This window comes from Cervus elaphus, chromosome 5, assembly GCF_910594005.1.
Source record: "Cervus elaphus chromosome 5, mCerEla1.1, whole genome shotgun sequence".
Classification (NCBI taxonomy): domain Eukaryota; kingdom Metazoa; phylum Chordata; class Mammalia; order Artiodactyla; family Cervidae; genus Cervus; species Cervus elaphus.
In genome coordinates this window covers 99,000,015-99,027,964 of record NC_057819.1, presented here as the reverse complement: position 1 = coordinate 99,027,964, position 27,950 = coordinate 99,000,015, and the positions used below count along the sequence as shown (strand labels likewise).

Below are 27,950 nucleotides of genomic sequence, written 5' to 3'. Positions count from 1 at the left end.
GAGAGCCGGGTGGGGAACACTGGAGCGGGCAGGACTAAGTTTTCGGGTACAACTCCTTCAATTTGGGGGTATCAGCCCAACTTCATTTTGGCGGGGTCATCGCGAAGCTGAAAGGAGCCCTCCCTCCCCATGAGCCTCTCCATCACTACATCTCGGACAGAAAGACAACTCTGGGCTCCACTTGCTTACTTTTTAATAACAGAACGAAGAAGAGAATAGTGGCAGGGAGCCTTGGGGGGTTCCTCTGATGGAGAGGGGAAACCATCGGCGCTGTTCGTGCCTAGTTCAGAGGCGGGGAGAGGAAGATGGCCAAGGAAAGGATGTCCCAAATACTGGAGATTCCAACTCCCAATCCTGAGCCCCTGAGGCATGGCCAGGGTCTTGGGCTTGGACAGTTTCTCCCTACTCCTCAGACTGTAGTTCCACCCCCCAGGGATGGTAAAAGGGGTTCCTAGTGGCTGTGACAGTGCTGAAGGGACCCACAGAGCCCAGCTGCGTGGAGAGACAAGACCCCTCCTGGCCCAGGGGACTCCAGGGAGACCAAAGCAGCTGTAAGAAAAAAAAAAAAAAGAATCAAACAATAGGTCTTAAGATTTCCTAGGCCCCAAACCCAGGTACCCCCAAGTCTAAGGATCTGGCCTACTTTCCTTTTGTTCCTCTCACATCCAGCTATCCCATGTGGTTCTTGGCTTCCCCTGTCTCCCCATGCAAGACCAGGGATCCATATCACCACCCACCAAAGTCCTCTTCAGCCATCCATACCTGGGCCCTGCCAGAAGTGAGGAAGTGGTCCTCCTCTTGTGGATAGTCTGCCCTCTCCTCTTCCCGATCAGGGTGTTCGGTGGTGCTGGGGAAGCCACAACCATCACTGTCAACCAGCAGAGGCCCAGACGCAGCCCCAGAGCTGCCCCACTGGGCCTTCTTCAGCCTGTGGAGACTTAAGGCTTAGGAAAGAGGGGCCTAGAGGCCAGGCTTCCTGTCTCTCCAGTCTTCATCTTCCCGCCCTGAACTAGTTCCTGCTGGGACCCAGGAGTGTTATCATTTGACTTCCAACTCTCCACTTCCAACCTTCTGCTCCCCTCAGACTGAAGTGGTTTCCCATCCAGGAGCTCAGAGGTAACCTCTAGCTCTGCACCATCCTCCAGTTCTGTGGAGTGCTTTCCTGTCTTCAGTGACCAGGGTTCCACTCCTTTCAGCTCAGGTGACTAATCCCCCATTGTTTCGTTCCCTCCTCCTTCCCATATTATGGGAAACATTGCTTCAATCTCACCAAGACCATGGCACACTCCCAAGCAACCTCCAATTCCCTCAAAGCTCTCCACCTCTTCCTTAGTTCAAGCCACCCTGTCCCCATACCGTTTGGCTCCCAGAGCCTAGATGTCTCTCCTTACTCATTGATGATTCTCTGTCGCCTCCTTAGATCCTCCAAGTGATGAGTGACCGCCCTTACCCGGGCTGGGATGCCCCCAGATCCCTGCTGCATTCCTCCCGAATGTGGCCTCCTCCTCTTTCTTCTGCAGAGCACCTCAGGAGGTGGGAGTCCCTCAGGGCCATACTGGCCAGGCTGGGAGCAACCAGTGGCTCTCTGTACCAGAGAATGGGGAGAGGGAGCTAAAAGGCAGAACTGAGTCTCTCAGGGGAGCTGGGACTGAAATAGGGAACCAGGGGTCTTGGGAAGACCAGATTACAAAAACACGGCTGTGATCTGGAAAACATGATGACTGATTCATAGGCAGGAATGTCTGCTCAGTGCACTAGCTGGGGGAGACCAGAGGGAAGGGGGAATAAGGGGAGCTGGGGATGGGATGGCAGTGGGTGTGATCTTAACCAAGAAGTGTCAAAGGGCAGAAAGTTCATCATACCAGCAGGGGTGGGGTGTACTGTTCCTCCATCCAGGTGGGGCTGTAAAGCACAAAAAGGGGGCTAAATGCAAAGAGAATATCCCCATCCATGTTGTTTCTCTAACAACCTCTCCCAACCACCTACCTGGCATGAGGAGCTACCATGTCCATTAGGTGGGGCAGTTATCCTGAGACTAGGACTTATTGCTACCGTAAGGCTTTCTGGTAGTTTAAAATTGTACAGCCTCCCCTCCCCACCTCCAGTTAGTCCCATTTCTCCATTTCTCCCACCTGGGCCTTTGACTAAGACTCTCCCAGAAGGTGTCTCCATAGCGCTGGGGCGTCAGTCTGAGGCTCTGGGAAGGCAAGCCGGGGGGTGGAGATCGGCTGACCACCCTAGAACACCTGAGGTGAGGACAAGGTAGGCTCAGGTCTGGCTCTTCTCTTATAGCACCTACTCACTCCAGGGATTCATGAGTCTTATCTTACCACGGGACCACACAGCTGCCCAGGCTCCCTCAGGCCATGTCCTCCCTTATCCATTTTAGATGAGAAAGGTGGTGAAGACTTTGATTTGAAAGGAGGTTGGAGCTGGAGTGAGCATGGAGATTAGCAATTGTCTGAGCCTCAGATCTCACTGAATCTCAAACTTCTACACCCCACAACCAGAGAACATCATACTTAGCAACCAGGGCTGTTAAAGAGAAAAGCCCCGGCTATTCAAGTGATTCAACAAGTTCCTCTTAGTCAATGCAAGGATCCAGGAGAGCAGAGTCTCTGTTCACTCCTGCTATATCTCCCCATTTCAGAAGCACTAGGGGCTACTCTAGTTGCTCAGTGGTAAAGAATCCGCCTGCCAAGCAGGAGATGCAGGTTCGATTCCTGGGTCAGGAAGATCCCCTGGAGAAGGAAATGGCAACCCACTCCACTATTCTTGCCTGGAAAAATACCATGGACAGAGAAGCCTGGCGGGCTGCAGTCACAAAGAGTTTGACATGACCTAGCAAGTAAACAACAACTCAGAAATACTAATATCCTTTAGGTAGGGTGTGCAAAGTTGTTTGAGAATAGTTCTCATCACTTCTAAAGTCGCCAGACTGACTGACCTGATGTCTGCTCTCCTCTCTCCAGAAGAAAGTCCTAGGGCTTTGGCCCTTTATCTTCATCCCTCCGTGCCAGGTCCATGACTTTAAATACCATCAATGTGCTGATGACTCCCAAATCTATATTTCCAGCTCTGGCTCCTCCCCTGGACTTCAGATTTGCAGGTTCAACTGCCCACTCAACACCTCCTCCCTAGCTTTCCTCATCTTGCAAAAAGGCACCCCAAACGAAGAGTTGCTAGAACCAAAAATCTGGTATGCCTCACTCTCCCTCACCCTTCATATCCAATCTATCAGCAAGTCCTGTGAGTTCTACATCTGAAATACACTCAAATTTAACTACCGCTCACCATTTCCACTCCCACCACCATATTCCAGCACGTTTTCCCCTCTTTGGGCTATTGCAATTTCGTCCTCCTCCATTCCCTGCTTCCATTTGAATTCCTCAACAATCTAGTCTGCAAAGAGCAGTCGGAGTAATCTTTTAGAAATGATTATGTGAAATAATACCCTGTTTAAAGTTACTTCAAAATGCTCTAAGTATCAGGAGGCTGAATGGGTGTATCAAGAAAAAAATTATCCACCAGGGACTTCCCTGGTGGTCCAATGGTTAGGACTCAGTACTCTTACCGCTGAGAGCCCAGGTTCAGTCGTTGGTTGGGGAACTAAGATCCCACAAGCCGAGTGGTGTATCCAGAAAAAAACAGATTATCCATCTAATGATAATTATTGCAGCTGACTAAAAATGGTACTCCGGTTTCGTGGTTACTATTTTCTCTACTTCTGTAGTTGTTTGAAATTTTCCATAATAAAAAAGCTGAAGGAAAAGAAAGTCTGCTCATGTCATTTCCTTGCTTAGAAACTCCCACTGATTTCTGCTGTCCTTAGCATAACGTTCAAATTCTTTTCAATGGCTCATACAGTCCTATGTGATCTGGCCTCTACCTGTCTGCCTTTACTCCACTTTTGCCTTGATCACTAAGTTTCAGTTATGCTGACGGGCTTCCTGGTCCTAGAAGACAGAAAGTTAGTTCTTTTCTTAGGACTTCGTTTTGTTTTTTCAAACCTACTATTCCTTCTTCTACTCCCTGGATCTTAGCAGACTGGCTCCTTCTCATTTTTCAGATCTCAATTCAAACTCATCTCCTCTTCCCCTTCCACAGTCACACTCTATATACTTGTGTCTCAGAGACATTCTACTTACATTATACTGTACATTTGTTTTATTTTTTCATGTGCTTACTACTATTTGAAATTATATTTATTCATATACACATTCTATTTACTCCCTGTAGAATGTTGGCTCTATGAGCAGGACCCCTATCTTTCTAATTGCTGAATCCCCAGTGCCCAATATTCAGTGCCTAAAACACTATAGTGTTCAAAAATAATTTGCTGAGTAAATGAATAAATCACCAATCCCCTGAGAACCAGGCACCGAGATTTCGTACTCCACTTGGGGAAGAACCCAGACATGGAATCTGGCCTCTGTCTCATCCCCCCTCCCCCACTGTGTGGGGAGGACTCACTTGGCAAAAGGGATAAGGTTGTCTGCATCTTCCTGTACTTGCATGACTGGACTGGGTTGGGAGGTTGGATTGAGTCTCCTCATTGGTGCTGGGAAGATAATAGAAAATGAATCATTCACTCACATAATTCACTATGAGTAAATGTAAAGATTGGAAAGATGTATAGGTCCAGAAGAAAGGAAAGCTATAAACGTATTTCAAATGCTGAATATTTTCCTTAGCTGAATGTACACGATCAAGACAGCAAACACAGGAAATGTAGAAATGTGAAAGATAAAAAAAAGTCACTTTTCCGAAGTCAAATACACAGAGTAAGTGAAATTGACAGATGGCAGTTGAGTGACTTAACTGGCAATATGGGATAATGAAATGAAAAAGAATGAGAGGTGAATTAGACAGAGCCAGAGGCATTTGGGGATAATTGGTACAGAACTGGTGGCTGGGGCCAGTTAGAGAACTGAGGGTTGGTAAACAAATCAGGAATGAGGTGTTAATAAAAGGTAAGTGTGGACAGAACTGTCAACTGGTGACAAGGAAGGAGGGGGCAGTGGGAATGTCTAGAGATGTAAAAGGCGAGCAGAGGTCAGTTACACAGGACCAGAATTCCGGACAGCAAAAGGTGACCTGAGAGTTAGTTGGGGTGGGCAGACAATGCAGATAAGAATGTTAGATGACTTAAGAGAGGCAGCATAAATGCCAGAAAATTGGAAACTGTTGCAGGTGAATAAGTATTTATTCAAAGGTAACTAAGATGGGCTGAGAAAGGAAATGAAGAATGAGGAGAGGAGTATTTAGAGCTGAGCTGGCAAATGCCAGTAAAGCTGGGCTGAAAGGGCAAATGGGGTTTTAATGGAATATCTTGGGCCAGAGCAGAGGAAGCTGAACTAGGGAGCATGTGGCTGCTGAGGGACATTCAGACCTTAGGTAATTGGTGTCTAGTTGGGTGATCCAGAGCTAAGAGAAAGATGGGGCTAAGGAAGATAGAAACAGTCCTGGACGGTTGACGGGCTTGCGGCCGGCGGGGGGGGGGGGGGGGGGGGCGGGCAGCCAAGTCTGGGAGGGGAACCTGAGCCTGATAGGGCAGAAGAGGACCCGAGGAATCTGGTCGGGCTGACGAGTTAGCTAGAGCCTGGAGGTCGTTGGGGGTGGAAAGCCCTGTCCGGAGGGAAGGCTTGGAGGAAACCCCCTTAGGGGGCTCAAGGGACCCTTGGCAGCTGACCAAGGCGTGAGGAGCTGCTAAGCCTGAAGGCACAATTTGGGTGCTGAGGAGTTGATGTGGCTTCCAGGTGGTGGGCCCTGCGGGGCTGAGGCCTGCTGGGGCCAGGCCGGGCAGGCAGGGGTGGCCTGGGCCTGAGGGGGCGACACGGCACTGCGGGCCCAGTCGAACCTAAGGACCAGGCAGAGACACAACGCCCGGGTGGTGGTGCCGCTGCCGACTGCACTTGGCCAGGGCACCTGAGGCAGCTGCGCGTCGAATTCTAGAACGTTACACCAGGCGCTGAGGAGTGAGGCGACGACCGGAGCCGAGGGCGGAGCCGACTAAAGCCTCGAGCCTTGGGGCGGGGCCTGCGCCGCACCACCTCCTGGGCGGGGCTTGACGGGCGGCTCCGCCCCCTGAGCGCGCCTCCGACGGCGGCGACGTGCGCGCGTCAGGGGCCTGGGTCCCCTACCCGGGTCCGCCCCCACCTTTCCCGGCTTTTCTGGCGCTGGCGTCCTGAGTCCCGGCGTTCGGGTCGCCCTGCGGCGTCCGCAACTCGGTTCCCCTGTCTCCGCCTGCTGGGTTCTTCAGTCCCGGGGACGTTGCCCCTTTAACAGCTGTCCGGGTCGCTCCCGGGCCATTCTCGCGACGGCGCGCGCCCGCCCTCCCATCCGCGCGCGCGCGCCCGCCGGTCCCCCGCCCCTCGCTCCCGCCCCAGCTCGCGCTGCCCGGGCGGGCGCCGGCCGCTGGCGCCGCTACTGCTGCCGCCCCCGGGGCGCGAGTCCGCCGCCCGCCGCCCGGGGACCCGGCGAGGGGCGGGGGAAGCCCCGAACCGGCCCCGGATCGCCCCCGCTCCGGTCTCACGCTTCCCGGAAAGTTCGTCCCTTTGCACTCTGCCCAGCCGCTCCGGGAGCCCCGCCGCGACGAGGTGAGAGCTGAGGAAGGGGGGGTTGGTGAGGGAGGGGACGCCCGCGGAGGAATGTGCCGGGCAGGGGGGCGGGGAGCCGGGGTCCCGGTTTACACCCCTCGGTGGGGGCCGGCTGGCCGCGGGAGCCGGGATCATGTGCTGTTTGTCCCGCGGAGGCGCAGAGGGGTGCCAGGCCCGGGCCGGCCGTCGGTTGGCTGGACTGGAGGACAGGATCCGCATGGCCGCCCAGAAAGGCCGAGCCGGGGGCCTGTGTGAAAACTGCGGGGCGGGCAAGATGCAGGTGGCCCGGGGACCCCTTTGCGGTCAGTCGGTCTCACCTCAGCCGCGGCTCCTCCCGGTACCCCCTGCCCCTGTACAGTGCACCGGCCGACCCCTTTACCTCTCTCTGAGTCCTTTACGCCCGCAGACCCCCAGCAGTGCCACCCCTTTCCCAGTCCCAGAAGCTGTCAGGGCGTCACCACAGCGTGTCCCCGTCAGGGTCTGGGGGTCAGGGTTGTTCTTCCCCTAGACAGCCTCTGTGGTTTCAGCTACTCCCTTCCTGTCCTGGACAGACCTGCCCTCTCACCCCTCCCATGCCCTGGCCAGAAAGGCTGATGAGATGAGGCCCAGCAGGACAGGGGTTTGAGGCCCTTGAGGGCCACAGAAGGGGGACCCAGCATCCCTGATCTCTATTCACAACCCTCCACCCTGTTGTCCGTGGGTGTGGGCTGCTCAGCTTCTCCTCCCTGGGTGTGGGCACCAGATCACCCACATTCCTGGGCTCCAGCCTGGCACCTTCCCCGGGGCAGTGGACGCCATTGCACTAGCCCCAGGCTGGAGCTGGGACCTGCCTGCTTCCTTTCCCTTCTCTCGCTTTTCAGGGGGACCCTACTTCCCCTAAACACAGGTATTCTGGATCCTTAACAGAGGACCCTGGGGGATGGTAGGATGGTTACAGGATAACCCCACCCTCTCCTGCCCATTGTCCTGGAGCCTAAAGAGGAAGTGCTGGGGGCTGGGCAAGGGGTTTGGGGCTTACAGGCAGGCCCTATGGAGCCCAGTTCTGGGCTGTATCTCCAGCCATTGGACTTTGCCCATCAGCAGTCCCTCCCTCTGTGTGCAGGTCATGGACCCTAGGTGGGAACTGGTTTCTACTTCTCCCTGACTGACCTTGTCAGGAAATTTTAGGGCAGGTCTTATGTTTGGGATTTTCTCTCATCTCATTTCTTTTCTGGGCTTACAGTTTGTGCTTTAGTACTGCTTGTTGAACATTTCTGTGTTTGCTGTCCTCTAGGTCTTCCTTTCCATTTCTTCCATTATTTCCCTTGTAGCATAATCTCAGTCTTGGTCTGTCTGGTTTTCTTGGTGTCATGGTGTTGGGGACTTTCTGCCCCTGCTTCCCACTGGCCTCAGTGTCTCTGCCCATGTGTCTGAATTGTCTTCTGTCCAGCCTCTTTCTCTCTTCTCTATCTGAACGTCCAGTACACTTGTGAGTGACGAGGAATAAAAATATCACCATCCCTGCCCTTGGATTCACATTGCATTTGGCCACTCCAGAGGGACAGCCGGCCTCACTTTTCGTGACATTACCCCCTACCCCTTGCCCTCCAACCCTGGCAGCCCAGACACACCTCTGGAGCCATTGGTGCCTCCTAACCACTCTTCCCCCACAACCAGGGTTTCCCCCACAGCCCCAGCTGGCGCGGCCAGGCCCCCAGTGTAGGATGGGGCTCCTCCTACGAGGGCCAGTGGCAGCCAGAACTGATACAGCTCCCCTGGTGTGGGGCCAGGACGCCAGGTAACTCTGGGGTGACAACCCAGGTCCCTGTGAGCTGGGATATGGCTGGGGAGAGAGGCAGGCGCACCTCCGGGAGTCCCTGAGGAGAGTGACATTGGGGAGGAAGGCCAGGGGAACAGAGACTGGGTCTTTGAGGGGCTGGGTAGCTGGGGACGGGGCGGGGTGGAGAGGCTGGTTCCTGGGAGAAGCTGGGAGGCGACATCTGGGTCCCCCCAGCCCCTCTGACAGCGCCTCTTTCTCTGTTCTCCAGCTGAGGAGGGTGGGCGTACCGGAGCCATGGCTGGCGCCTCAGTGAAAGTGGCAGTGAGAGTTCGGCCCTTTAACGCCCGTGAGACCAGCCAGGATGCCAAGTGTGTGGTCAGCATGCAGGGCAGCACCACCTGTGAGTGAGTCCCAGGGGCCCGGCTGGGCACAGGCAGGGCGGGCTAGGCCCACTATACCGGCCAGGCCTGCTGGGCCGAACCGGGAGGAGGGCTGCGCTGGGCGCAGAGCAGGTGCTGGTTGTAAGGACAGGGGCTGGCCTTGCCATGCGCCCAGTCCCTGGGAGGGGGAATGTTGGCCTGAAGCCCTCCATTGCCCAATCCAGGGAGGCAGCCGGGAGGGGGGCGGGTCCTGGGAAGCCAAAATTAGCTTCAGTGGATGGAGGGGGTGGGGAGTGTTAAAGGGGAGAGATGAATTAGGATAGAGGTGGGGAGTGGGATACCTGGATTCTGGGGGCTTGTGGGGAGTGGGCAGAGGTTGGGAGTACCTGACTTTGGCCTTACTTCCTTTGCTCTCAGCCATCATCAATCCCAAACAGAGCAAGGATGCCCCCAAAAGCTTCACTTTCGATTACTCCTACTGGTCACACACTTCGGTGAGGTTGCTGGGCTGGGGAAAGAGCTAAGCAATGAGGGACAGGGGCTTTAGGTCCTGGGGAAGGGGGGCGTTGCTAGGAAACTGGACCTCCAGGGGATGGGTTGGGAGGACCAGCACCCATGGGTGGGGGTAGGTAGGACCCTGTGCCTTTGACTCGGACTGGGAGGGGGAGGCAGAGTCCCTGGGGAAATGAGGACCAGCAGGAGACCAGATGGGATCTTCTGGGACAGTTAGGACCGTGATGGGGGTGGGGAGCACACAGGACTTTTGGGTACCTGGGTACCAAGGACAAAGTCATTTAGGGTTCTTGCTGTCTCTCTTGCCCCCTTTCACCTAGGCGGAGGACCCCCAGTTTGCATCTCAGCAGCAGGTGTATCGGGACATTGGAGAGGAGATGCTGCTTCATGCCTTTGAAGGCTACAATGTGTGCATCTTTGCCTATGGGCAGACGGGGGCTGGGAAGTCCTACACCATGATGGGGCGGCAGGAGCCTGGGCAGCAGGGCATCGTGCCCCAGGTACTCATGGGGCCTGGCAGGGAGGCCGAGGTGGGAGCATCTTCAGCTGCCTCTAGGGGAGGAAGGCCCAGGTCTCAGGGTGACGGCTCTCTGAGGTCCTCAGAAATAGGGAAGGTGTCGGGGGTTGAGGTTGGCCACAGCCTGGACCTCAGGGCCAAGAAGGCTCAGTGAGAAGAGCCACTGCTTTGGTGGCAGAGAGCGCTGGGTCTGAAGCTTGCTTCTACCACTTTCTGCTGTCTTACCTTGTCTTGGAATTATTTGCGAGTGTAGTTCTGCTGTAGACTCATACCATAGTCAAGGCATTGACCATAGGAAAAACCAGTTGTGGATAGCTGAGAATTGACCCGTATTCTCCCTGACTACAGCACTGTGGCCTTGCACATGGGCTCTGGGTTCGCCTTTTGGCTCACTGAATACTAGCCTGAGATCCTGGGCAAGCCAACCTCTCAGGGGTGGCTCTTGCTTCTGTAAAATGCGAATGATCCCCTCCCTCCCTTGGGGCTGTGGTGAGGGTTAAACAGGGTCACCTGAGACCTGGCCTGGCCTGGTGCTGGGCTCCACAGGTGTGCCATGAACACCAGCGTCTCTGTGCCTCTCTGTGTCTCCCTGCAGCTCTGTGAGGACCTCTTCTCTCGTGTTAGTAAGAACCAGAGTGCTCAGCTATCCTATTCTGTGGAGGTAAGCCCAGGTTTTGGGAGGGGGCTGGAGGTGGTACACAGTGTCCCTTGGGTAGGGAGGAGGCGAGCAGAGTGACTAAGACCAGGGCATCTTTGGAGTCAGGCAGCTTGGGATCTATTCCAGGCTCTGCCGGTTAGTGACCAGCTTTGGGCAAACAATTTCTCTTTCGGCTCCTGAGGATGTTTATCTAAAATGATAATGATCAGGGTCCCCTCCTAGGGTTATTGGGAGGATCAGGTGAGCTTGTGCTTGTAAAATGCCTAGCAATGCAGAGTAAACACAGTGAACACCGTGTTACCTGTGTTGTACGCAGTGGGAGTCCAGAGTAAGTTTTACACTGGGTATGGTTGTTAGCTTTGTGGTGTTTAGTTTGCTCCTCCCACTCAGGTGAGCTACATGGAGATCTACTGCGAGAGGGTACGAGACCTCTTGAACCCCAAGAGTCGGGGCTCTCTGCGGGTCCGAGAGCACCCCATCCTGGGCCCCTATGTGCAGGACCTGTCTAAACTGGCTGTGACCTCCTACGCTGACATTGCTGACCTCATGGACTGCGGCAATAAGGCGCGGTGAGGCAGGCTGACGGGGTGGAGGGGTAATGGAGCTGGGGTTAGGAAGATGCGGGGCGGGACCCACTGACTACTCCCTCCCCCACCCAGGACTGTGGCTGCCACCAACATGAATGAGACCAGCAGCCGTTCCCACGCTGTCTTCACCATTGTCTTCACACAGCGCTGTCACGACCAGCTCACTGGGCTGGACTCAGAGAAGGTAGGAACCCGCTCCCGCCTGGTCACAGAGACCGAGATGAGATCAGCGGGCCTTGTGTCCTCCCTCCCTGCCCAGGCTTGGTCGAGGGCCTCCTCTGGGCTTCCACAGCCCCGGCCCTGTGCTTCCTCCATCAGATCAGTGGGATACAGTCTCCTGTTTGAGTGTTTGTCCTTCTTGCTAGATTGGTCAGGGCAGGGCTGGGAGCCCGCTGTGCCTTGTCCCGGCACACAGCAGGCGTGTGAACGTTGTAAACAAATAAGTGAACAAATGGACAAGTAACTAAGCCCTCACTGTCTTATCTAGTCCCCCTCCTTCCCCTACTCCTGGCTTTCTCCATCCCCCGCTAACTGCCCAGTCACCTCCTGCCTCCTTCCTCTGACCAGGTCAGTAAGATCAGTTTGGTGGACCTTGCTGGCAGTGAGCGGGCCGACTCCTCGGGGGCCCGGGGCATGCGCCTAAAGGTGAGGCACTTGGGCTGGACGGACAGGGCAGTGTTGGGCGCTGAGGGCGGTGGTCTCTGCTGGTAACCTGGGGCTCTGGCTATGGCGAGGAGGGGCGAAGGGGATCAGAGTGGGAGAAGAAGGCCTCATTCCCTACGTTCCTCTCACCAGGAAGGCGCCAACATCAACAAGTCCCTGACCACTCTGGGGAAGGTGATCTCAGCCCTTGCGGACATGGTGAGAGCTGGGTGTGGGAAGAGAAGGGGCTCTGGGAAAGTGAACAAAGCGGGTGGCCACCCTGACCCCCCTTCCCCCTTCCGTCCTTCAGCAATCAAAGAAGCGGAAGTCGGATTTTATCCCTTACAGGGACTCTGTGCTCACCTGGCTGCTCAAGGAGAATCTGGGTGAGGGACTCCTTTCTCTCTCTCTCTCTCTCTCTCTCCTCTCTCTGCCAACCCTGCCACCAGTCCTGCTAACCCCTATTGATGTATCTGACCAGACCCACTGCTGACCTTGGGACCTCAAGTCCTCCAGTTGTCCCCTGACTCCCTGCCTGAGCCTGGGGCATCCTTTAGACAGTGTCCTCGTGCCGAGTTCAAGGCCACACCCTCCCTGCCAAGCCAGGGGCCTCACTGACCTGGGGCTCCCTGTGACCCCTCAGACCCCACAGCCACCTCTGACTTCACCCTCCTCTCCCTGACCATCCCACAGAGGTCTGATGTCCCCACTTTCTCTGACTGTCAGTTTCATGATCAGCTTCACCAACTCTTAGCTTCACCTTACCTTGAACAGCGACCCTCTCAGACCTCTGCCTGGGCAGTGAGGCCCCCCTGCCCCTGCGACCCAGTCTGACTTTTCTTAGAACTCCGCCTGGCTTAAGTTTTCCCGTGCTCTCCATTCACAGGTGGGAATTCCCGCACAGCGATGATTGCAGCCCTGAGCCCTGCGGACATCAATTATGAAGAGACTCTTAGCACCCTCAGGTGGGGCTCTGGCAGGGCTGGGGTGGGACATGAAAAGTGCCAGGAGCTCACAGGCTGGTAGCTCAGGAGCCTGTGCATGAGAGAGGCTGACCCTCAACTCTACCCCACTGTGAGGAAACCTGGGAGGGAGAGAGGGCATCAGGCAGCAGACCAGGGTCGCCTATGTCTGGCCCTCACCGGTCCTGCTCCTCCCTTCTCACCCAGGTATGCTGACCGCACCAAGCAGATCCGCTGCAACGCTGTCATCAATGAGGACCCTAATGCCCGGCTGATTCGGGAGCTGCAAGAAGAGGTGGCCCGGCTGCGGGAGCTGCTCATGGCTCAAGGGCTCTCTGCCTCGGCCCTGGGAGGTGGGCCTCCGGGAGGAGCGGCTCAGGAGGCCCCTGGGCCCACCGTTTCCCTCCTGATTTGCCTTTGCCCAGGCCTGGAGCCAGGGAGGGACCACTACCCAGAAAAGCCCGTATGTGCCCCATGACTTAGCTGCAGATGTGGAGAGGTGACAGATCATGCCTGCAGATGTGACAGCTGGGAGGGACAGGTCCTCCCGAGGCAGGGCAGGCAGGATTCAGAGGGACCTTGACAGGCTCCTGAAACTACTGAAATGATAGGAGCAGGAGTAAATAGCCAGTCATGCATTTGTGACTTACATAGTAAGTCATTAAGAATAGACTGCTGGGCATCTGCTTTGACAGAAATTCTTGTGAAACATTGGAAATTAAATTGATCATAAACTTAATAACAGTCAACTTGGAGCAATTTCTGAAATGTGAGGCTTGGCCTCTCTACCCTGAAATGGCATCTGTATTAGAGAATTTGTGATCCGTGTTAACTGTGTCCAGCGTGGGTTCTGCATTCAGTCTTGGGGTCCATCCCTTTGAGGAGTCAGTGTGCTCAGGGGCATGATGGGGAAAATAAGGGTTCTTAGGAAGAGAAGGTAGATGCAATGTTGGCTTCTGCACATTTGAAGGGTAGTCTTGTGGGAAAAAAAAAAACAACAGTGTAGTCCCTCTCATCCCAGAAGGCAGAACTAGAAACAGGTACATTTCAGATTTCAGCTCAACACAGCAAAGCACTTTCTGATGGTGCAAGTCATCTAACAGTGGAAGGAACTGGCTGCCTTGTTTAGCAGTGAGCTCTCCATCACTGGAGGGGAACAAGCAGAGACTCAGTGTCCATTCGTCAAGACTGTAGTAGGAAGGCTTCCCACTTGGTGGGGGTGGACCACACGTCTTCTGTAGTCCCTTCAGGCTGGTCTGTTGTGAGATCTCTGTCTCTTGTCAGATGCATCTTTCCTTAGCCTCCTTTTACTTCTTTCTCCCTCCTAGGCCGGAAGGTGGACGAGGGGAGTCCCGAAGGTGCTTTGCCGGCTCTGTCGTCACCCTCTGCCCCAGCTTCGCCATCATCCCCCACAGCTCACAATGGGGAGCTGGAGCCCTCATTCTCCCCTAATGCCGAGCCCCAGATTGGGCCTGAGGAGGCCATGGAGAGACTGCAGGTGGGATGCTGGAACAGACGGGCAGGGCCTGGGGGCCGCTGGGAGTTTTTTCTCCAAAGCCAGGGTCCAAGAGGAGGAAGGCATCCTGGGAGTAGCACAGCCCCCTGGGAGGGCTTGTCCCGGACTGTCCTGATCCGTGCCTGTTTGTGCCCCCAGGAGACAGAGAAGATTATTGCTGAGCTGAATGAAACCTGGGAGGAGAAGCTCCGTAAGACGGAGGCCTTGAGGATGGAGAGGTGTGGGGGTGGGGCCCACAGCTGGAGCCCCGGAAGGAGCGGGGTGGGGAGGGGAGGTCAGGCCCTGCCCGGAACGGGTTTCGGGGTCCTGAGGATAAGACCAATATTCGCTTCTCCTGTGCCTACAGAGAAGCACTGCTGGCTGAGATGGGGGTGGCTGTCCGAGAAGACGGGGGAACCGTGGGCGTCTTCTCTCCAAAGAAGGTGAGTGAGGGGCCTAATGAGGAGGCCTGGGAGACTCTGGGTGCTGGGAGAAGAGGGTTGGGGTGGCAGGGTAGTCAGTTTTAACTCTGCTTTCTGAGGTCTCTGGATTGGCCCTCCATCATCTCTGTCCCCACTCCTGCCACCGGCTGTCTGTGTTATCAGGCCGTCCCTATCTTCTCCGTCCATCTAGGGACCACAGAAGGATGCCAGGGAAAACCTAGGTATTGACAGACAGAAGCCCACACACGTGTGTGAGTTCATGCATAGCGTGTGTTTCTGCGTTCATAAGAAACTGGTTATGGTGGTTACCCCAGGGGAAGGGAGAGGCTGGGGAGAGTACAGGTTGATTGGGAAAGTGACTTTTCCATGGTGTGCTCTTCTGTATCATTTGGATTTTATATGCTGTGCATGTGACCTACTTTGGGTGGCTCAGTGAAAAAGAATCCACCTGCAATGCAGGAGACGCAGGTTCAATCCCTGGGCCGGGAAGATCCCCTGGAGTAGGCAGTGGCAGCCCACTCCAGGATTCTGGCTTGGGAAACCCCTTGGGCAGAGGAGTACGGCGGGCTACCGTCATGGGATCGAAAAAAAGTCAGATATGACTTAGTGACTAAACAACAGCAACCCTGTGCGTGTGATACCTACTCAACAAACAAAACCCCAAACCTAAAACATGAACGTTTTGAAAAGTTAGCTTGGGAAGACAAGACTGTAAAGGAATAGAGGAAGAATGAACACTAAATTGTAAGATGCTGATTGGAAAGGCAGCAGAGGGCTTAAAGATGGATGTATCAGTGCCGCCTGGAGACTTGTGGAAACTGTTTTCCTGGAGAAGGCGGTTTGGAAAGTGTAGCCTGATAGATGGATGGGGTGGTGGGAGCAGGGAAGACATGGGGCTGAGCAAGTGTGGAATCTTGTTGCCAGAGTGGGGCCTGGCGCATGCCGCTGGTGTAGTCAGAGCTCAGAAAGTCTCTGTGGTGAGGAAGGAAGGAAGGAAGCAGGGCAGGAGTGATGAGGCTCAGTTGGAGGAGGGAGGAGTGATATTCAGAACCTGTAACAACCAGGACAGCACAAGGACCCACCAACCAGAGTGGACTGGGGCCAGCACAGCTGTCCCGGGGCCAGTGTGAGCAGAGCAGGAGCTTCCAGCCCTAGCGCTGGAAGGGAGCCATGCCTGTCTGGGGCCTTGGTACCAAGCATAATGGGACTGGGCCCTAAGAGTGACACACCCCTTCCAGGCGGTGGATTATTGGAAGGAGACCCCTCCGAATTTCAGGTGGACAGGGCATCTGGGAGACTGAGCAAGCAGGGACCACTGAACCGGGATCCAAACAGAGGAGAGGGGTTTTGCCTGAGGCTCAGCCCGGGGAGCGAGAGAGCTGTCCGTGGGTGATGGAGGGCGGCCGGCAGGGCTGAGGGGTCAGGTCTGGGGCTAGGTACTTGGGGTTTTGGGGTCCCCAAGAGGCCTACACATGGGAGGAGGGGCTAGAAAGAGGCTCTCAGTGTGGCTTGCCCATCCATCACCTTGGGGTGCCGGGTACCTCTGGACCTTCTGCCACAGCTGCAGGGCTGCGGAGTGGTTGGGAGGGATGAACAGACTGGCAGGGTTCTCACAGCACAGGATGCCTCCTGCTCAAGCCTGGGACCAATGGGAGGGGCTTTTGTTTCATTCTTGTAAAGGTAGCATTCACATGCGGTGAGGTGTATGGCGTGAAAAGGAAACCTTCCTTCCCACCCTCAGTTTCCCCTCCCAGAGGCGAATCCTGTTAGCGGTTTCCAGTGTTCTAGAGGTCGTCTCCGCGCATGCAGGCGTATGTATAGAAAATCAGCCACATACTCAGGCACACTTCTCTTTGCAGTAGTAGTGGTTCCATACCTGACATGTTATTTTTTTCACATAACAATTCATCAGAGTTCTGTGTGCTGTTGTTTTTTTTCTTCCGCACAGTGTCAGGATATTCTATTGTATAGACATCAAATAATTTTTTTTTTAACCAGCTTCCTACTGATGGACATTTAGGTCATTTCCCATTCTCTGATACTATAAACAATGTTATAGAAGATAGTCTAGAAATAGTTTGCGGTCTGTAGAACAAACTCCTAGAAGTGGAGATTTGGGGTCCAACAGTCAGATTTTGATCTGTTTTGCCTCCAGAGATTATTAACCATGCCCACTTAGACTCCCAGAACAACATATCTGAGAGCCCACGTTCGTTCACCCTCTTCACCTTTTTCATCTTTGCCAATCTGATTGGTGAAAAAAAAAAGGTGTCTTAGAGGAGGTAACTTTTGCATTTTCTTCTGGTGGTGAAGATGAACCCATTCTCATGGGTTTAAAAGTCATGTGGATTTCAGAGAAAAAGCTGTTAGACTCACAGGAGAAACAGGTTTAGCGGGGGTGACTCCAGCCTAGGAAAGGTCCAGTGAAGAATTGGGTCTTTGGGGCCTAAGTTCCAGTTTTGTCCTGGGGAGAGCCAGGAACCTTGGGGAAAGCCCCCTCCTTCTGGGACCTCGCCCCAGGCCTAAGGTCTTCTTAAGCTGGTCGTCTTCAAACCTGGCTGGGAGCTTCCTTCATGGGGCCAAGTTAGGGGGAGTGGGGAGCAGGACAGAACTGTGGGTCCCCCACCCCCACTTCGACCTGAGCAGCTCTCTGCTTATCTGCTTGATGTGTTAGGCTTCTCGGTAAGGTTTCATGTGAACAAAGGGTTCCTGGGCTGAACAGAGATTGAAAAGCACTGTCCTAAATTGTGTCTCCTCTCCCAGGGGAAAGATTGCTTTCTGCTTCTAGGGCCCATCAGTGTTTGCCGTTCCCAGGCAGGCCAGACACTGCAGGGTCAAGAGGGGCGGGACCATCCTTCCGGAGAAGAGCAGGTGTTGGAGAATGATTGTTGAGGGGCCTGGTGGAGGATCAGACATAGATACTCATCGCACCCACCATGGACATAGCCTTGGGCTTCCCGTTCAGGGGAACTCCCAGAGAAACATGGGGCCTCGACTGCTGGGTGTTTCCCCCTGTACCCTGTGCTTTTCAGCCTCCCTGCCTTTGTTCAGACCCCTCCTTTCTTCTGCATGTCCACGTCCTCCTCATCGTCAGAGAGCAGCTCCCATACTGCCTTTTCCATGAAGTTCCCCTGACTCGCCTGAGCGAGTTGGTCTTCACTGTACTCATCTTTGTGTATAAGCCCCTTCCAGGATACAATAGGATAAATGAATGAATAAGCTAAGTGAGGGCATGAGAAGTTCAGAAAGTCTACTATGAGACTTGCGTTTCTCACCTGTGATGGTGTTTCCAAGCCCAATCTTATCTCCCCATGTTGACTTAGATTTCCTGACCGATGGGACAGCAGCATTTGGGTTTGGCTCATCTCTGTGTCCTGCCTGGCGCCTCAGTAGGGTCTTGCACCTAGAAGGGCCACAGTAACTCCTTGGAGAACAAGCAGGGCATCTTGTGGTCAGGTGGAAGGCTTAGAAAAGCTTCATGGAAGAAGTGGCATTTGAGACAGACCGGAAATTAATGATTTTGATGGCTGGGGGTAGGGCGGGGAGGGAGGCTGTTCCAGGCAGGAGGAGAGGCAGGGATGTAGGAGCTCTGCTTCGGCAGTGAGGGCTCAGAGTCCAGTGGGTAGGAGCTGGGAAGGGGGGAGGACACCCTGGAAAGGGGCTTGGGCTAAGTGAGCTGTGCCTTGTCGTGGAGGAGGCCAAGAGGTACAGGCTGCAAAAGCAGACTTGAGTCAGGTGGGCTTGAAGTGTGGGCAGGAGAGGTCTGAGCAGTCCTTTCTCATTATCTCCCCTCCCACCCCCACAAATGGCAAGATGTATTTTGAAGGAGGAAATGATGAGCCTGGGGCCAGAGGGAAAGCAGGACAAGGGCAGGTATCTGCCAAGGTTTCCTGCAGGGAGACTGGTGGGGCCTGGGGAGCGGCTAGAAGGGTGGAGGTGTCTTGTGTGTGAGGAGAGGGTAGGGTGGGTCAGATGAGTGGCAGCAGGAGCTGGGAGAGCTCACCTGCAGAGATGTTTGCCAGAGTGCCTTCCCTCCCTCCTGATGGCCTTCTGCTGACTGCTGCCTCCTCCCCCTCAGACTCCGCACCTGGTGAACCTGAATGAAGACCCCCTGATGTCCGAGTGTCTGCTCTACCACATCAAAGATGGCGTCACCAGGTAGCCTTTGCTCTGGGCCTGTGGGGCTGTCTCTCTTTTTGGAGGTTGGTTGCAAAGGGACCTGCCTTTCCTAGTGACCTCATGGGGACCTTCTGGGTCTCAGGTCAGCTCTTCTGCAGCCCTGCTGGCTCTCTGGGCTTCCTGAGAACCAGCTGAGCCTACCTTTGGTGGGGGTGACACGCCTCCTGGGACCAAATAAGCCCAGCGCTGGCGAGGCTGGGTCCTGATCTCCTGGAGCAGAGAGCGGGTGGGAACTTGACCACCACGTTCGCTGTTGAGGGACAGTGCCCACGTGGCAGGTGGCTTCACTGGCTAATGCTAATGAACCCCCAGGTCTCAGAGCCTCCGAGGTCACCTCCTGGAGGTAAATGGGTGGGAGTGTTCCTTCCTCTTCCACCACAGGCTGTTCAGCTGTCCTTGGTGATCATCATGGGAAGGATATGGGAACCGAGACTGAGAGCATCCACCCCACTGCAGGTTCCCTTCCCCCTTTGCTACATAACAGTACATAACAGATGCGGGCTTGGAGCCAGGCAGATCTGAGCTCACACCCCAGTTTCACCAGTGCTGTGCTGCCTGATTTTGGGCAAGTTACTTATCTCTCTGAGCCTCAGCTTCCTCATCTGCGAAATGGGAATAATTATACTTGGTTGATTGAGTCAGATGAACGTTTTGGTTCAGAAGGGGCTTGGCATATGTATGACTAGCACATGCTCAGAAAATGTCGGCCGTTGCTTCCCCAGGGTTGGCCAGGTCGATGTGGACATCAAGCTGACCGGGCAGTTCATCCGGGAGCAACACTGCCTGTTCCGGAGCATCCCTCAGTCAGACGGCGAAGGTAATGGCTGAGGGGGTTGGCTCAGAATGTCTGGCTGAGGTAATGGCCAAAAAAGGAGAGAGAGTGCTCCCTCATGCTGAATGCAGAGGCCTAGGTCGGGCTCTGGGAGTGTGGCCATGTGAGAAGGACGTGTCCACCCTGAGAGGGGCTTCGAGCTCCTGGTCAGCCGTGGGGGCCCTGCTGTCTGCACCCACCCTCAGGGTGCAGAGTGTTTACAAGGGGCAGGGGTGGTGAAGGTCCCCAAGGCAGAAACAGGAGACTGTGGCTCCAGAGGGTGAGATTTTGGGGAAGAGGAAATCCAACCCTCTTGCTTGATTTTTTTAGCCTCGAATAGCACCTTGGTTATTTTTTATGAAAACTTGTACTTTTTCAGTGGGATATCTGAATTTATCTCTGAAAACCTGCTTACCTGTCCAGCTATGAATGCAAAAGTTCTAGGCAGTTATTTGACATGTGTATCCTTTTGGCTCTAAAACTTTCAGAGGATTTTAGCTGTTTCTGGCCACAGCAGCAAAAGCTTTTAGGAATCACGAGCCCTCAGGTAGTAGTGTCTGACAGGTAGTACCACAATGCTCATGGTGAAGTACCACTTAGGGTGTGTTCTGAGGTCACATTTTATTCTGGTTCAGTCTTTTTTTTTTTTAAATGAAGTGATTTGTGTTCATCTGGGCCCGAGTGAAGTGGAACTCTGGAAAGCGAGTTGGGCAGGGAGACTGACCGTGTCACACCTGAGTCTTTGGTGTCCATGCTCTGTCACACCTGAGCTGTCTGTCACCTTGAACTGGTGCTGTGTGCCTCAGTGTGGGGTGGGGGGATGGGAGACGGGCATATCAGAGTGTGTTTTAAAATAAGAAGAGACGCTTTCTCGCGGCCTGCAGCTCAGGTTGAACACCTGCCAGGTGGCTTCCATTCCAGTTCAGGGTCAGTGGATTATCACCTGGTTCGGGTCCCCAGTGGCAGAACACGCTTCCGGCATTGTGAGCTGTGAACTGTTAAATCAGTTCAGCCCAGTGAGTGAGTGCCGAGTTCCTGTTCTGCGGTTCCCTCAAGCTGTGTTCTGGGGTGATACCGAAACCACAGAAGGCCCTTGGAGCCAACCCACCCTTGAGGGGGAGCTCAGAGTGTGTGTGGGAAGAAGAGAGGCACACATTGGTTACGTCACAGTGAAAACAGCAGCTGTTCTGTGCCCTAAAGGCGTTGTTTAGTCGCTCGGTCACGTCCAACTCTTGGCAATACCATGGACTTTAGGCCACCAGGCTCCTCTGTCCGTGGGATTTCCCAGACCAGAATACTGGAGTAGGTGGCCATGTCCTTCTCGAAGGGACCCTCCCAACCCAGGGATCAAACCTGAGTCTCTTGCTTGGCAGGCAGACTCTTTACCACTGAGCCACCTGGGAAGCCCTCCCCAAAGATGGGGGCTGTGTAAAGGGTTAGTCTCTTTGGGCCTTTGCTCTTAACAGCAGACTTGAGACCAAAGACAGGCTGAGAAGAGCAGGCCGCAGGGATGCGGTTGTGAACATGGAAGAATAGTTATTACTTACTGTGCACATTGTATTTTCTCATACAGCTCACAGGTGAGGGAGCTGAGGTTCCTGGGGTTGGGGAATTTGCCCGAGACCACACAGCTAGCATCCCTGGTGGCTCAGATGGTAAAGAATCTGCCTGCAGTGCAGGAAACCCAGGTTCAATCCCTGGGTCGGGGAGATGCCCTGGAGGAGGAAATAGCAACCCACTCCAGTATTCTTACCTGGAGAATTCCATGGACAGAGGAGCCTGGTGGGCTGTAGCACACAGTGTTGCAAAAGAGTCAGACACAACTGAGCGTGTCACACACAGCTAACAGGTGGGAGAACTGGGTTGGGATGCAGCATGGCTGGCTCTAGGGCCAGAGCTGTGAGTCCTGGCTGCCTCAGTTTAGATCTCTGTGGGTTCACCTGAGTTCTCTCCTGGCCCCATTTTCTTCCGTTACAACTATCACCGCCCAACCCTGACTTTAGATTATTTGCTCACTTACTTGTTTATCGTCTTACCAAGTAGAAGTGATATCTGTATGAGAAGCAATTATGTTTTTTATCTCCTGTATTTCCAGGACCTAAAATAGTGCCTGGTGTATTATAGGGGCCCAGTATATTTGTGGAATGGATGGATGAATTTGGGGCGTGGTGGGAAATAAGGGCAAAATAGCCAGCTCATGGCCTTAGAGTCATCTCATCCTCTCCTCTGCCACCACCCTCCATTGCTGGGCTGGGACACATATGATGTTTTATTCCATCTGTCTGCCATCTTCTCCATTTCTGCCGCTTGATCTGAATTTCCCTTCGAGCATCAACTCAAAAAGTTAGCACTTTCCCATGATCATTTCCAGTCCTCTGCCCCTAAGCCAAGTTCCTCTTTGCTATTTTTGTTCTCCCGCAGTACCCATAGGCTCATCTTTGCCTTACGTTACCATTTGTTCTGGTTTCTCTATTCCTTGTAACATAAATAACTCAGTTTCGTGCATCACTGTTTTTGAGCCTTTCAGCCACTCTGTACGGAAAGACTTTGTTATCCCATTGTATAGCTCTGAGAGACCAGGTGACTTGCTCAGTGTCCCTCCACTAAGGAGTCACAGAGTCTGGGTCTTTGAAATTCAGGGCCCCCTGACCATGGGGCACTTGTCCTTGAGGACAGGGAGCTGCCTCAGGCATCTTTGTGTCCCACAGGAGGAAGGTTCTGTGATTTGTACAAGGAGCACCTTGATGACTGTGGCTTGGGTTGACTTTAATCTCATCCCATGAAGATAGGGATCTGTGGACTGTGGCTTGAGAGGATTAGTCAGGTAGCAATTTGCAAGCTGCATCAGACAGAAGTGGGGCTGGGAGCCTGCTGGAGGTATCCAGACCTGGCTAGGCACAGTGTTGTTTGGGAAGGAGGGAGTGAGTTGTCGTCTGGATGGCAGGAATGACAGACAGGGCCCACCGACCAGTTGGACCTGAGAGACCACGTCCTCTGAGAGTTCCAGGCTTGCTAAGCCACTGCTGGAGAGGCTGGTGGAGGGTGAACAGGCAGCACCCACCGCCCCCCCCTCCACCACCGCCGAGGCTCGTGGGAGCTGCAGCTGGGGCTCTAACCCTCCTTCTGCTCTTCCTTTCCCATGCTGCCTGCCACCAGAGGGGCCATGGCACCCCCAACAGGTACTGGAGGGTGGAACTGGGGTGCATGTGTGTTTTGGGGGGGAATGCAGGGTGGGAATCTGTGACCCTACCCCTCTTCCCTTGGAGTCTGATCCCTCCTTCTCCTCTCTCCCTGCCTCAGTGGTGGTCACCCTGGAGCCCTGCGAAGGAGCTGAGACCTATGTCAACGGGAAACTTGTGACTGAGCCCGTGGTGCTGAAGTCAGGTAGAGGAGGGTGTAGTGAGGGGCCTGGCTGTGCAAGGAAGAACTTCGTGGGTGAATCCTGGGCAGGACTCAGAAATAAATAGGAGACAGTGTGGGATATGAAGATCGACTGGGAAGGGGAGAGGAGCCAGGGTTTGGTTTGTCTTGCTGCCTCAGGGCAACAGGAAGAGGATTCCCAGCTCCTGACTTCTTGTAACTCTCAGGGACAGGGCAGTTCCAAGGGTCAACTGGGGGAGCCTTGGCTCTGACCACCCTGGACTTGGGGTGAAGGGAGAGATGGTGTATGGGCTCCTTCGATTGGTGGGCAAGGCCCCTTACACCTAGGGCATGAGGAAGGGGTGCTGCTCTGGGGAGTGAGCCCACATCTCCATCCTCCCTCCTCCAGGGAATAGGATCGTGATGGGCAAGAACCACGTGTTCCGCTTCAATCACCCGGAGCAGGCACGGCTGGAGCGGGAGCGAGGGGTCCCCCCTCCCCCAGGACCGCCCTCCGAGCCTGTTGACTGGAACTTTGCCCAGAAGGAACTACTGGAGCAGCAAGGCATCGACATCAAGCTGGAGATGGAGAAGAGGTGCGTGGGGAGGGTGATCAGGCCCCAGGCCCTCCTGGCCATCCCGCCCAGGCCCCCAGCCCCCAGCATCTTCCTGTTGTTAGATGCCCCATTGAGGTGGCTCCAGAACCTCACAGCTTTGCCTCCCCTCCCACCCAAATCCAGGCTTCAGGATCTGGAGAACCAGTACAGAAAGGAAAAGGAAGAGGCTGACCTTCTTCTGGAGCAGCAGCGGCTGGTGAGGGGCTGGCGGGGGCATGACGGGAAGGCGAGGGTTGGGGGGTGTGGAGTGCAGACAGGCAGGTGGGAGGTAGGCTGGCAGCACTTTAGCCTGATTCCCACTGAGTCAGAGTAGGGAGTGGCTCTGGGCTGGGGGTAGAGGTGGTGTCTAGGAGGAGACAGGAGAGAAATGTAACCCAGGGAAGAACCCATACATCCCAGGAGCAAGGGGTCCTCCCAGGCGACTGGGGCTTCCTGGACTCTTGCTGATCCTGGGCCTCTTGTATGATTTTTACCACCTATGCTGTCACTTCCCTGGTGGCTTAGTGTAAAGAATCTGTCTGTAGTGCAGGAAACGCAGAAGCCTCAGGTTCGATTCTTGGGTGGGGATGATCCCTAGAGGATCTTGACAACCCACTCCAGTATTATTGCCGGGAAAATCTTGTGGACAGAGGAGCCGGTGGGCTACAGTCCATGGAGTTGCAAAAAGTCAGACGTGAGTGAAGCGACTGAGCATGCACCCACGAGCTGTTTAAGATTGTTCTTTGAGTAGACTTGCTTTTATTTTTACTTTTTAAGATATGTATTTATTTGGCTGCACTGGGTCTTCGTTGTGTCACGCGGGACCTTTTGTTGCAGTGCACGGGTTCTCTAGTTGTGGTGAATGGGCTTAATTGACCCGTGGCATGTGGGATCTTAGTTCCCCAACCAAGGGTAGAACCCGTGTCCCCTGCATTGCAAGGAGGATTCTTAACCACTGGAGCAACAAGAAAGTCCCTTGGACTTTGCTTTTAAATCTTTAATCTCCTCCTGAGTGATACATACATGAAACCCACACTTGGCATGTCTGCAGCTTATTACCTATACTCACTTCCTCTGTTCCAGCCACCACCACACACTCCAAGTATGGTAATCCTCAGAAGGTACTTATAGGGAGGTGCAGACAAGCAGAGATCAAGCCCTGTGCCCCACACTGCACAGTTCTAACCACCATGTTTCCGCGTTGCTGGGATGCACGGCCCTGAGGTGTCCTTAGCCATCTCCCCACCTGTCTCCTTTCTGGCCCCAGTACGCAGACTCTGACAGTGGGGATGACTCCGACAAGCGCTCCTGCGAAGAGAGCTGGCGGCTCATCTCATCCCTGCGCGAGCAGCTGCCCCCCACCACGGTCCAGACCATCGTCAAGCGCTGTGGCCTACCCAGCAGCGGCAAGCGCAGGGCCCCCCGCAGGGTGTACCAGATCCCCCAGCGGAGGCGGCTGCAGGGCAAAGACCCCCGCTGGGCCACCATGGCCGACCTGAAGATGCAGGCTGTGAAGGAGATCTGCTATGAGGTGGCCCTGGCTGACTTCCGCCACGGGCGGGCTGAGATCGAGGCCCTGGCTGCCCTCAAGATGCGGGAGCTCTGCCGCACATATGGCAAGCCCGAGGGGCCCGGGGACGCCTGGAGGGCCGTGGCCCGGGACGTCTGGGACACGGTGGGCGAGGAAGAAGGTGGCGGAGGTGGAGGTGGCGGCAGTGAGGAGGGAGCCCGCGGCGCGGAGGTGGAGGACCTGCGGGCTCACATTGACAAGCTGACGGGGATCCTGCAGGAGGTGAAGCTGCAGAACAGCACCAAGGACCGCGAGCTGCAGGCCCTGCGGGACCGCATGCTTCGCATGGAGAGGGTCATCCCCCTGACCCAGGTAGGCCAGCCTGCCCGCCTCTCCCCGCTGTCCTCCCTGCCCGCTGTCCTCCGCTGTGAGAACCGGAACTCCCACCACAGAGTTCAGCCTCTTTTCTCCTTTGCCTTTAGAAGACTCATCAACGTTTAACATAGCTCTTCTCAGCGTAGTTTGTGAATCACCTGCTTCACAACCACCAGGGCCCTAACTGAAAATGCAGATTCCTGGGTTTTGCCCCAGACCCACTGAAGCAGCATCTTTGGGCATTAGAAATTAATCTGCATTTATAACAAGTGCCCAGGTAGTTCTGAAGAGCAGTAGAGTTTGAGAACCACTGATATAAAGGGTACAGTCCCTTACGTTACCACTCAGTGGGTGTTCACATACTGTTCACTCTTAGAACCACCCCTCTCCTGGGTGACCCTCGACTCTGGTGGCCACTGTACTGAGCACCCACTGTCTACTCGCTCTCCCCTCTCCAAATGCTTGGGTCCTTGCCATTCATTGAACTCCTGGCCTCAAAGCCTTTGTACCTGCTGTTCCCTCTGCCTAGAACGCCTTTCCTCACAGACCATATAGCTCACCCCTCACTTCCTTCAGGAGGTGTTCACTAAAATGATAATGTTTCAGTGAACCTCTTCCTGTTCTTTCATTTCCACTACTCCCACCCTGGCCTCCTGTCTCCTCTCCTTGTTCTGGTCTTTTCCATGTGAATATATATTTTTGTATTTATATAAAATCTACAACATGGTACTCCATATACTATATAATATAAATAACATATTAAATAACTTAATACATACATCAACTTTTTACGGAAGTATAGCATACGTACCATGTTATATATTTGTCTCATTTATTTGTCAGTTGTGTCAGCCCACTGAAGTGACGGCAGGTATTTTTTCTTCCCTTTTTACTGACCACTGTATCCCCGGGGCATGTCATTGACTCAGCAGTATTTGCTGCGTGTCTGCCAGGTGAGGCTTGTGGAATTTCCCATGTAGTTTTATAGCAGCCCTGTGTCATAGGTACTGTCATTGTTGACGTCATCTTGCACGTGAGGACAGAGGCATAGAGGTTACAAGCCAACGACGCAGACGCAGACCCACAGCTCGGAGGTGGCCGACCTGGACTGGGCCTGACCACCCGGCTCTGGGTCTGGGCTCCTAAACCAGTGTCCCTCCAGCTTCCTCAACCCCAGCCCCCTCTCAGGACCCTGGATATCCACCCACTCCAGGGCCTTCCCACGTGTCCTCCTGAACCTGTATGTCCTTAGGAGGCCACTCTCCTCACGCCCCACCTCTCCTCTCACCCCTCCCCCTCCCAGGATCACGAGGATGAGAATGAAGAAGCTGGTGAGACCACGTGGGCCCAGCCCCAAGGGTCTGAGGCAGCAGAGGAGGAAGCCCCCAGTGACCGAGCGCCCCCCGCCCGGCCCTCCTCGCCACCCCTGTCGAGCTGGGAGCGGGTATCAAGGCTGATGGAAGAGGACCCTGCCTTCCGTCGGGGCCGCCTCCGCTGGCTCAAGCAGGAGCAGCTGCGGCTGCAGGGACTGCAGGGCTCCGGGGGCCGGGGCGGGGGGCTGCGCAGACCCCCTGCCCGCTTTGTGCCCCCTCATGACTGCAAATTGCGCTTCCCCTTCAAGAGCAACCCCCAGCACCGAGAGTCCTGGCCGGGGGCAGGGGCCGGGGAGTCCCCAGCACCACCCCAACCCCCCGAGGAGCTCACCCCACCTCCGGCCACCCCTGCGCGAAGGCCCCCAAGTCCCCGCAGGTCCCACCGTCCCCGCAGGAACTCCCTGGACGGAGGGGGCCGGTCCCGGGGAGGGGGTTCTGCACAGCCCGAACCCCAGCACTTCCAGCCCAAAAAGCACAACTATTATCCCCAGCAGCCCCAGCCATACCCAGCCCAGCGGCCCCCGGGGCCCCGCTACCCCCCATACACTACACCCCCGAGGATGAGACGGCAGCGCTCAGCCCCTGACCTCAAGGAGAGCGGGACGGCCGTGTGAGCCCCGCATCCTGGGCAGAGAGGGCCTGGTGGGGCCCCTCGCTGGCAGGATCACTGCTTCCCCAGAGGCAGGGAGGCCCTGGAAAAGAGAGAGAGAGAGAGAGAGAAGGTCCGAGTAGGTGATAGAAGATGTAGGGGTGACTGGGCCGGAGGCTGAGGAAGGACAAGGGCACGGAGCTGCCGGGAGCGAACCAAAGTGAAGGAGAGCGATGGGAAGCTGCCTCGGGGCCCCCCCCTTTGCTGGGGAGGTCCCACAAACGCTGCTAGGGTGGGTGGGGGGCTGGGGTGCTGCGTAGTCAGTGTTTGACTTTCTTTTCAAGTCGGGGCAGAAGGAGAGAACCTAGAGGGAAGTGAGGTCTCCCTGTCCTGGCCCCTGTCTGTCTGTCTGTCTGTCTGTGGTGGGTTTCTGTTTCCAGGGAGGTGTGGTGGGATCATAAGTCATTCCCCTCCTCCTTCCAGGCCTCCTGCTATACTTGGAGAAACCTGTCTGGTTTCTGGTTTGGCTCAGGTCCCGTGAGGATGTGGGACCCTTCAATAAAAGCTAGCAAACAGAGGAGCCTGTGGCTGGTGGTCGTTCA

The 27,950-nt window shown here is 55.0% G+C and overlaps 2 protein-coding genes across 9 annotated transcripts; one reads left to right on the top strand and one right to left on the bottom strand.

The window, feature by feature from the left end:
* Positions 1 to 171: 171 nt before the first annotated feature.
* Positions 172 to 7,122, bottom strand: INCA1 (inhibitor of CDK, cyclin A1 interacting protein 1). 5 transcript variants are annotated; one of them, XM_043903543.1, is made up of 7 exons: positions 6,979 to 7,122; positions 4,474 to 4,561; positions 2,133 to 2,246; positions 1,863 to 1,902; positions 1,392 to 1,585; positions 763 to 928; positions 172 to 549 (listed from the first exon to the last, which is right to left on the bottom strand). In XM_043903543.1, the coding sequence occupies exons 2-7, from the start codon at positions 4,554 to 4,556 to the stop codon at positions 403 to 405; spliced, it is 744 nt and encodes a 247-aa protein (XP_043759478.1). In that variant the 5' UTR covers positions 4,557 to 4,561; positions 6,979 to 7,122; the 3' UTR covers positions 172 to 402. The 5 variants fall into 5 exon arrangements, with proteins under 5 accessions (XP_043759478.1, XP_043759477.1, XP_043759481.1 ...); XM_043903542.1 differs by lacking the exon at positions 6,979 to 7,122 and adding an exon at positions 6,160 to 6,292; XM_043903546.1 differs by lacking the exon at positions 6,979 to 7,122 and adding an exon at positions 6,160 to 6,292 and having other exon boundaries at positions 763 to 847.
* KIF1C (kinesin family member 1C) lies at positions 6,462 to 27,928 on the top strand. Of its 4 annotated transcripts, none has more exons than XM_043903532.1 (23): positions 6,462 to 6,599; positions 8,256 to 8,376; positions 8,627 to 8,762; positions 9,156 to 9,232; positions 9,572 to 9,751; positions 10,364 to 10,429; positions 10,817 to 10,995; positions 11,086 to 11,197; positions 11,581 to 11,658; positions 11,809 to 11,874; positions 11,966 to 12,041; positions 12,542 to 12,620; positions 12,825 to 12,970; positions 13,946 to 14,115; positions 14,272 to 14,351; positions 14,480 to 14,555; positions 18,634 to 18,713; positions 19,457 to 19,551; positions 22,846 to 22,929; positions 23,315 to 23,501; positions 23,646 to 23,718; positions 24,769 to 25,383; positions 26,690 to 27,928. In XM_043903532.1, exons 3-23 carry the CDS (start codon positions 8,720 to 8,722, stop codon positions 27,371 to 27,373), a joined length of 3,246 nt encoding a protein of 1,081 aa, XP_043759467.1. In that variant the 5' UTR covers positions 6,462 to 6,599; positions 8,256 to 8,376; positions 8,627 to 8,719; the 3' UTR covers positions 27,374 to 27,928. The 4 variants fall into 4 exon arrangements, with proteins under 4 accessions (XP_043759467.1, XP_043759468.1, XP_043759465.1 ...); XM_043903530.1 differs by having other exon boundaries at positions 6,468 to 6,599; positions 8,627 to 8,758; XM_043903533.1 differs by lacking the exon at positions 8,256 to 8,376 and having other exon boundaries at positions 6,466 to 6,599.
* Positions 27,929 to 27,950: the final 22 nt, after the last annotated feature.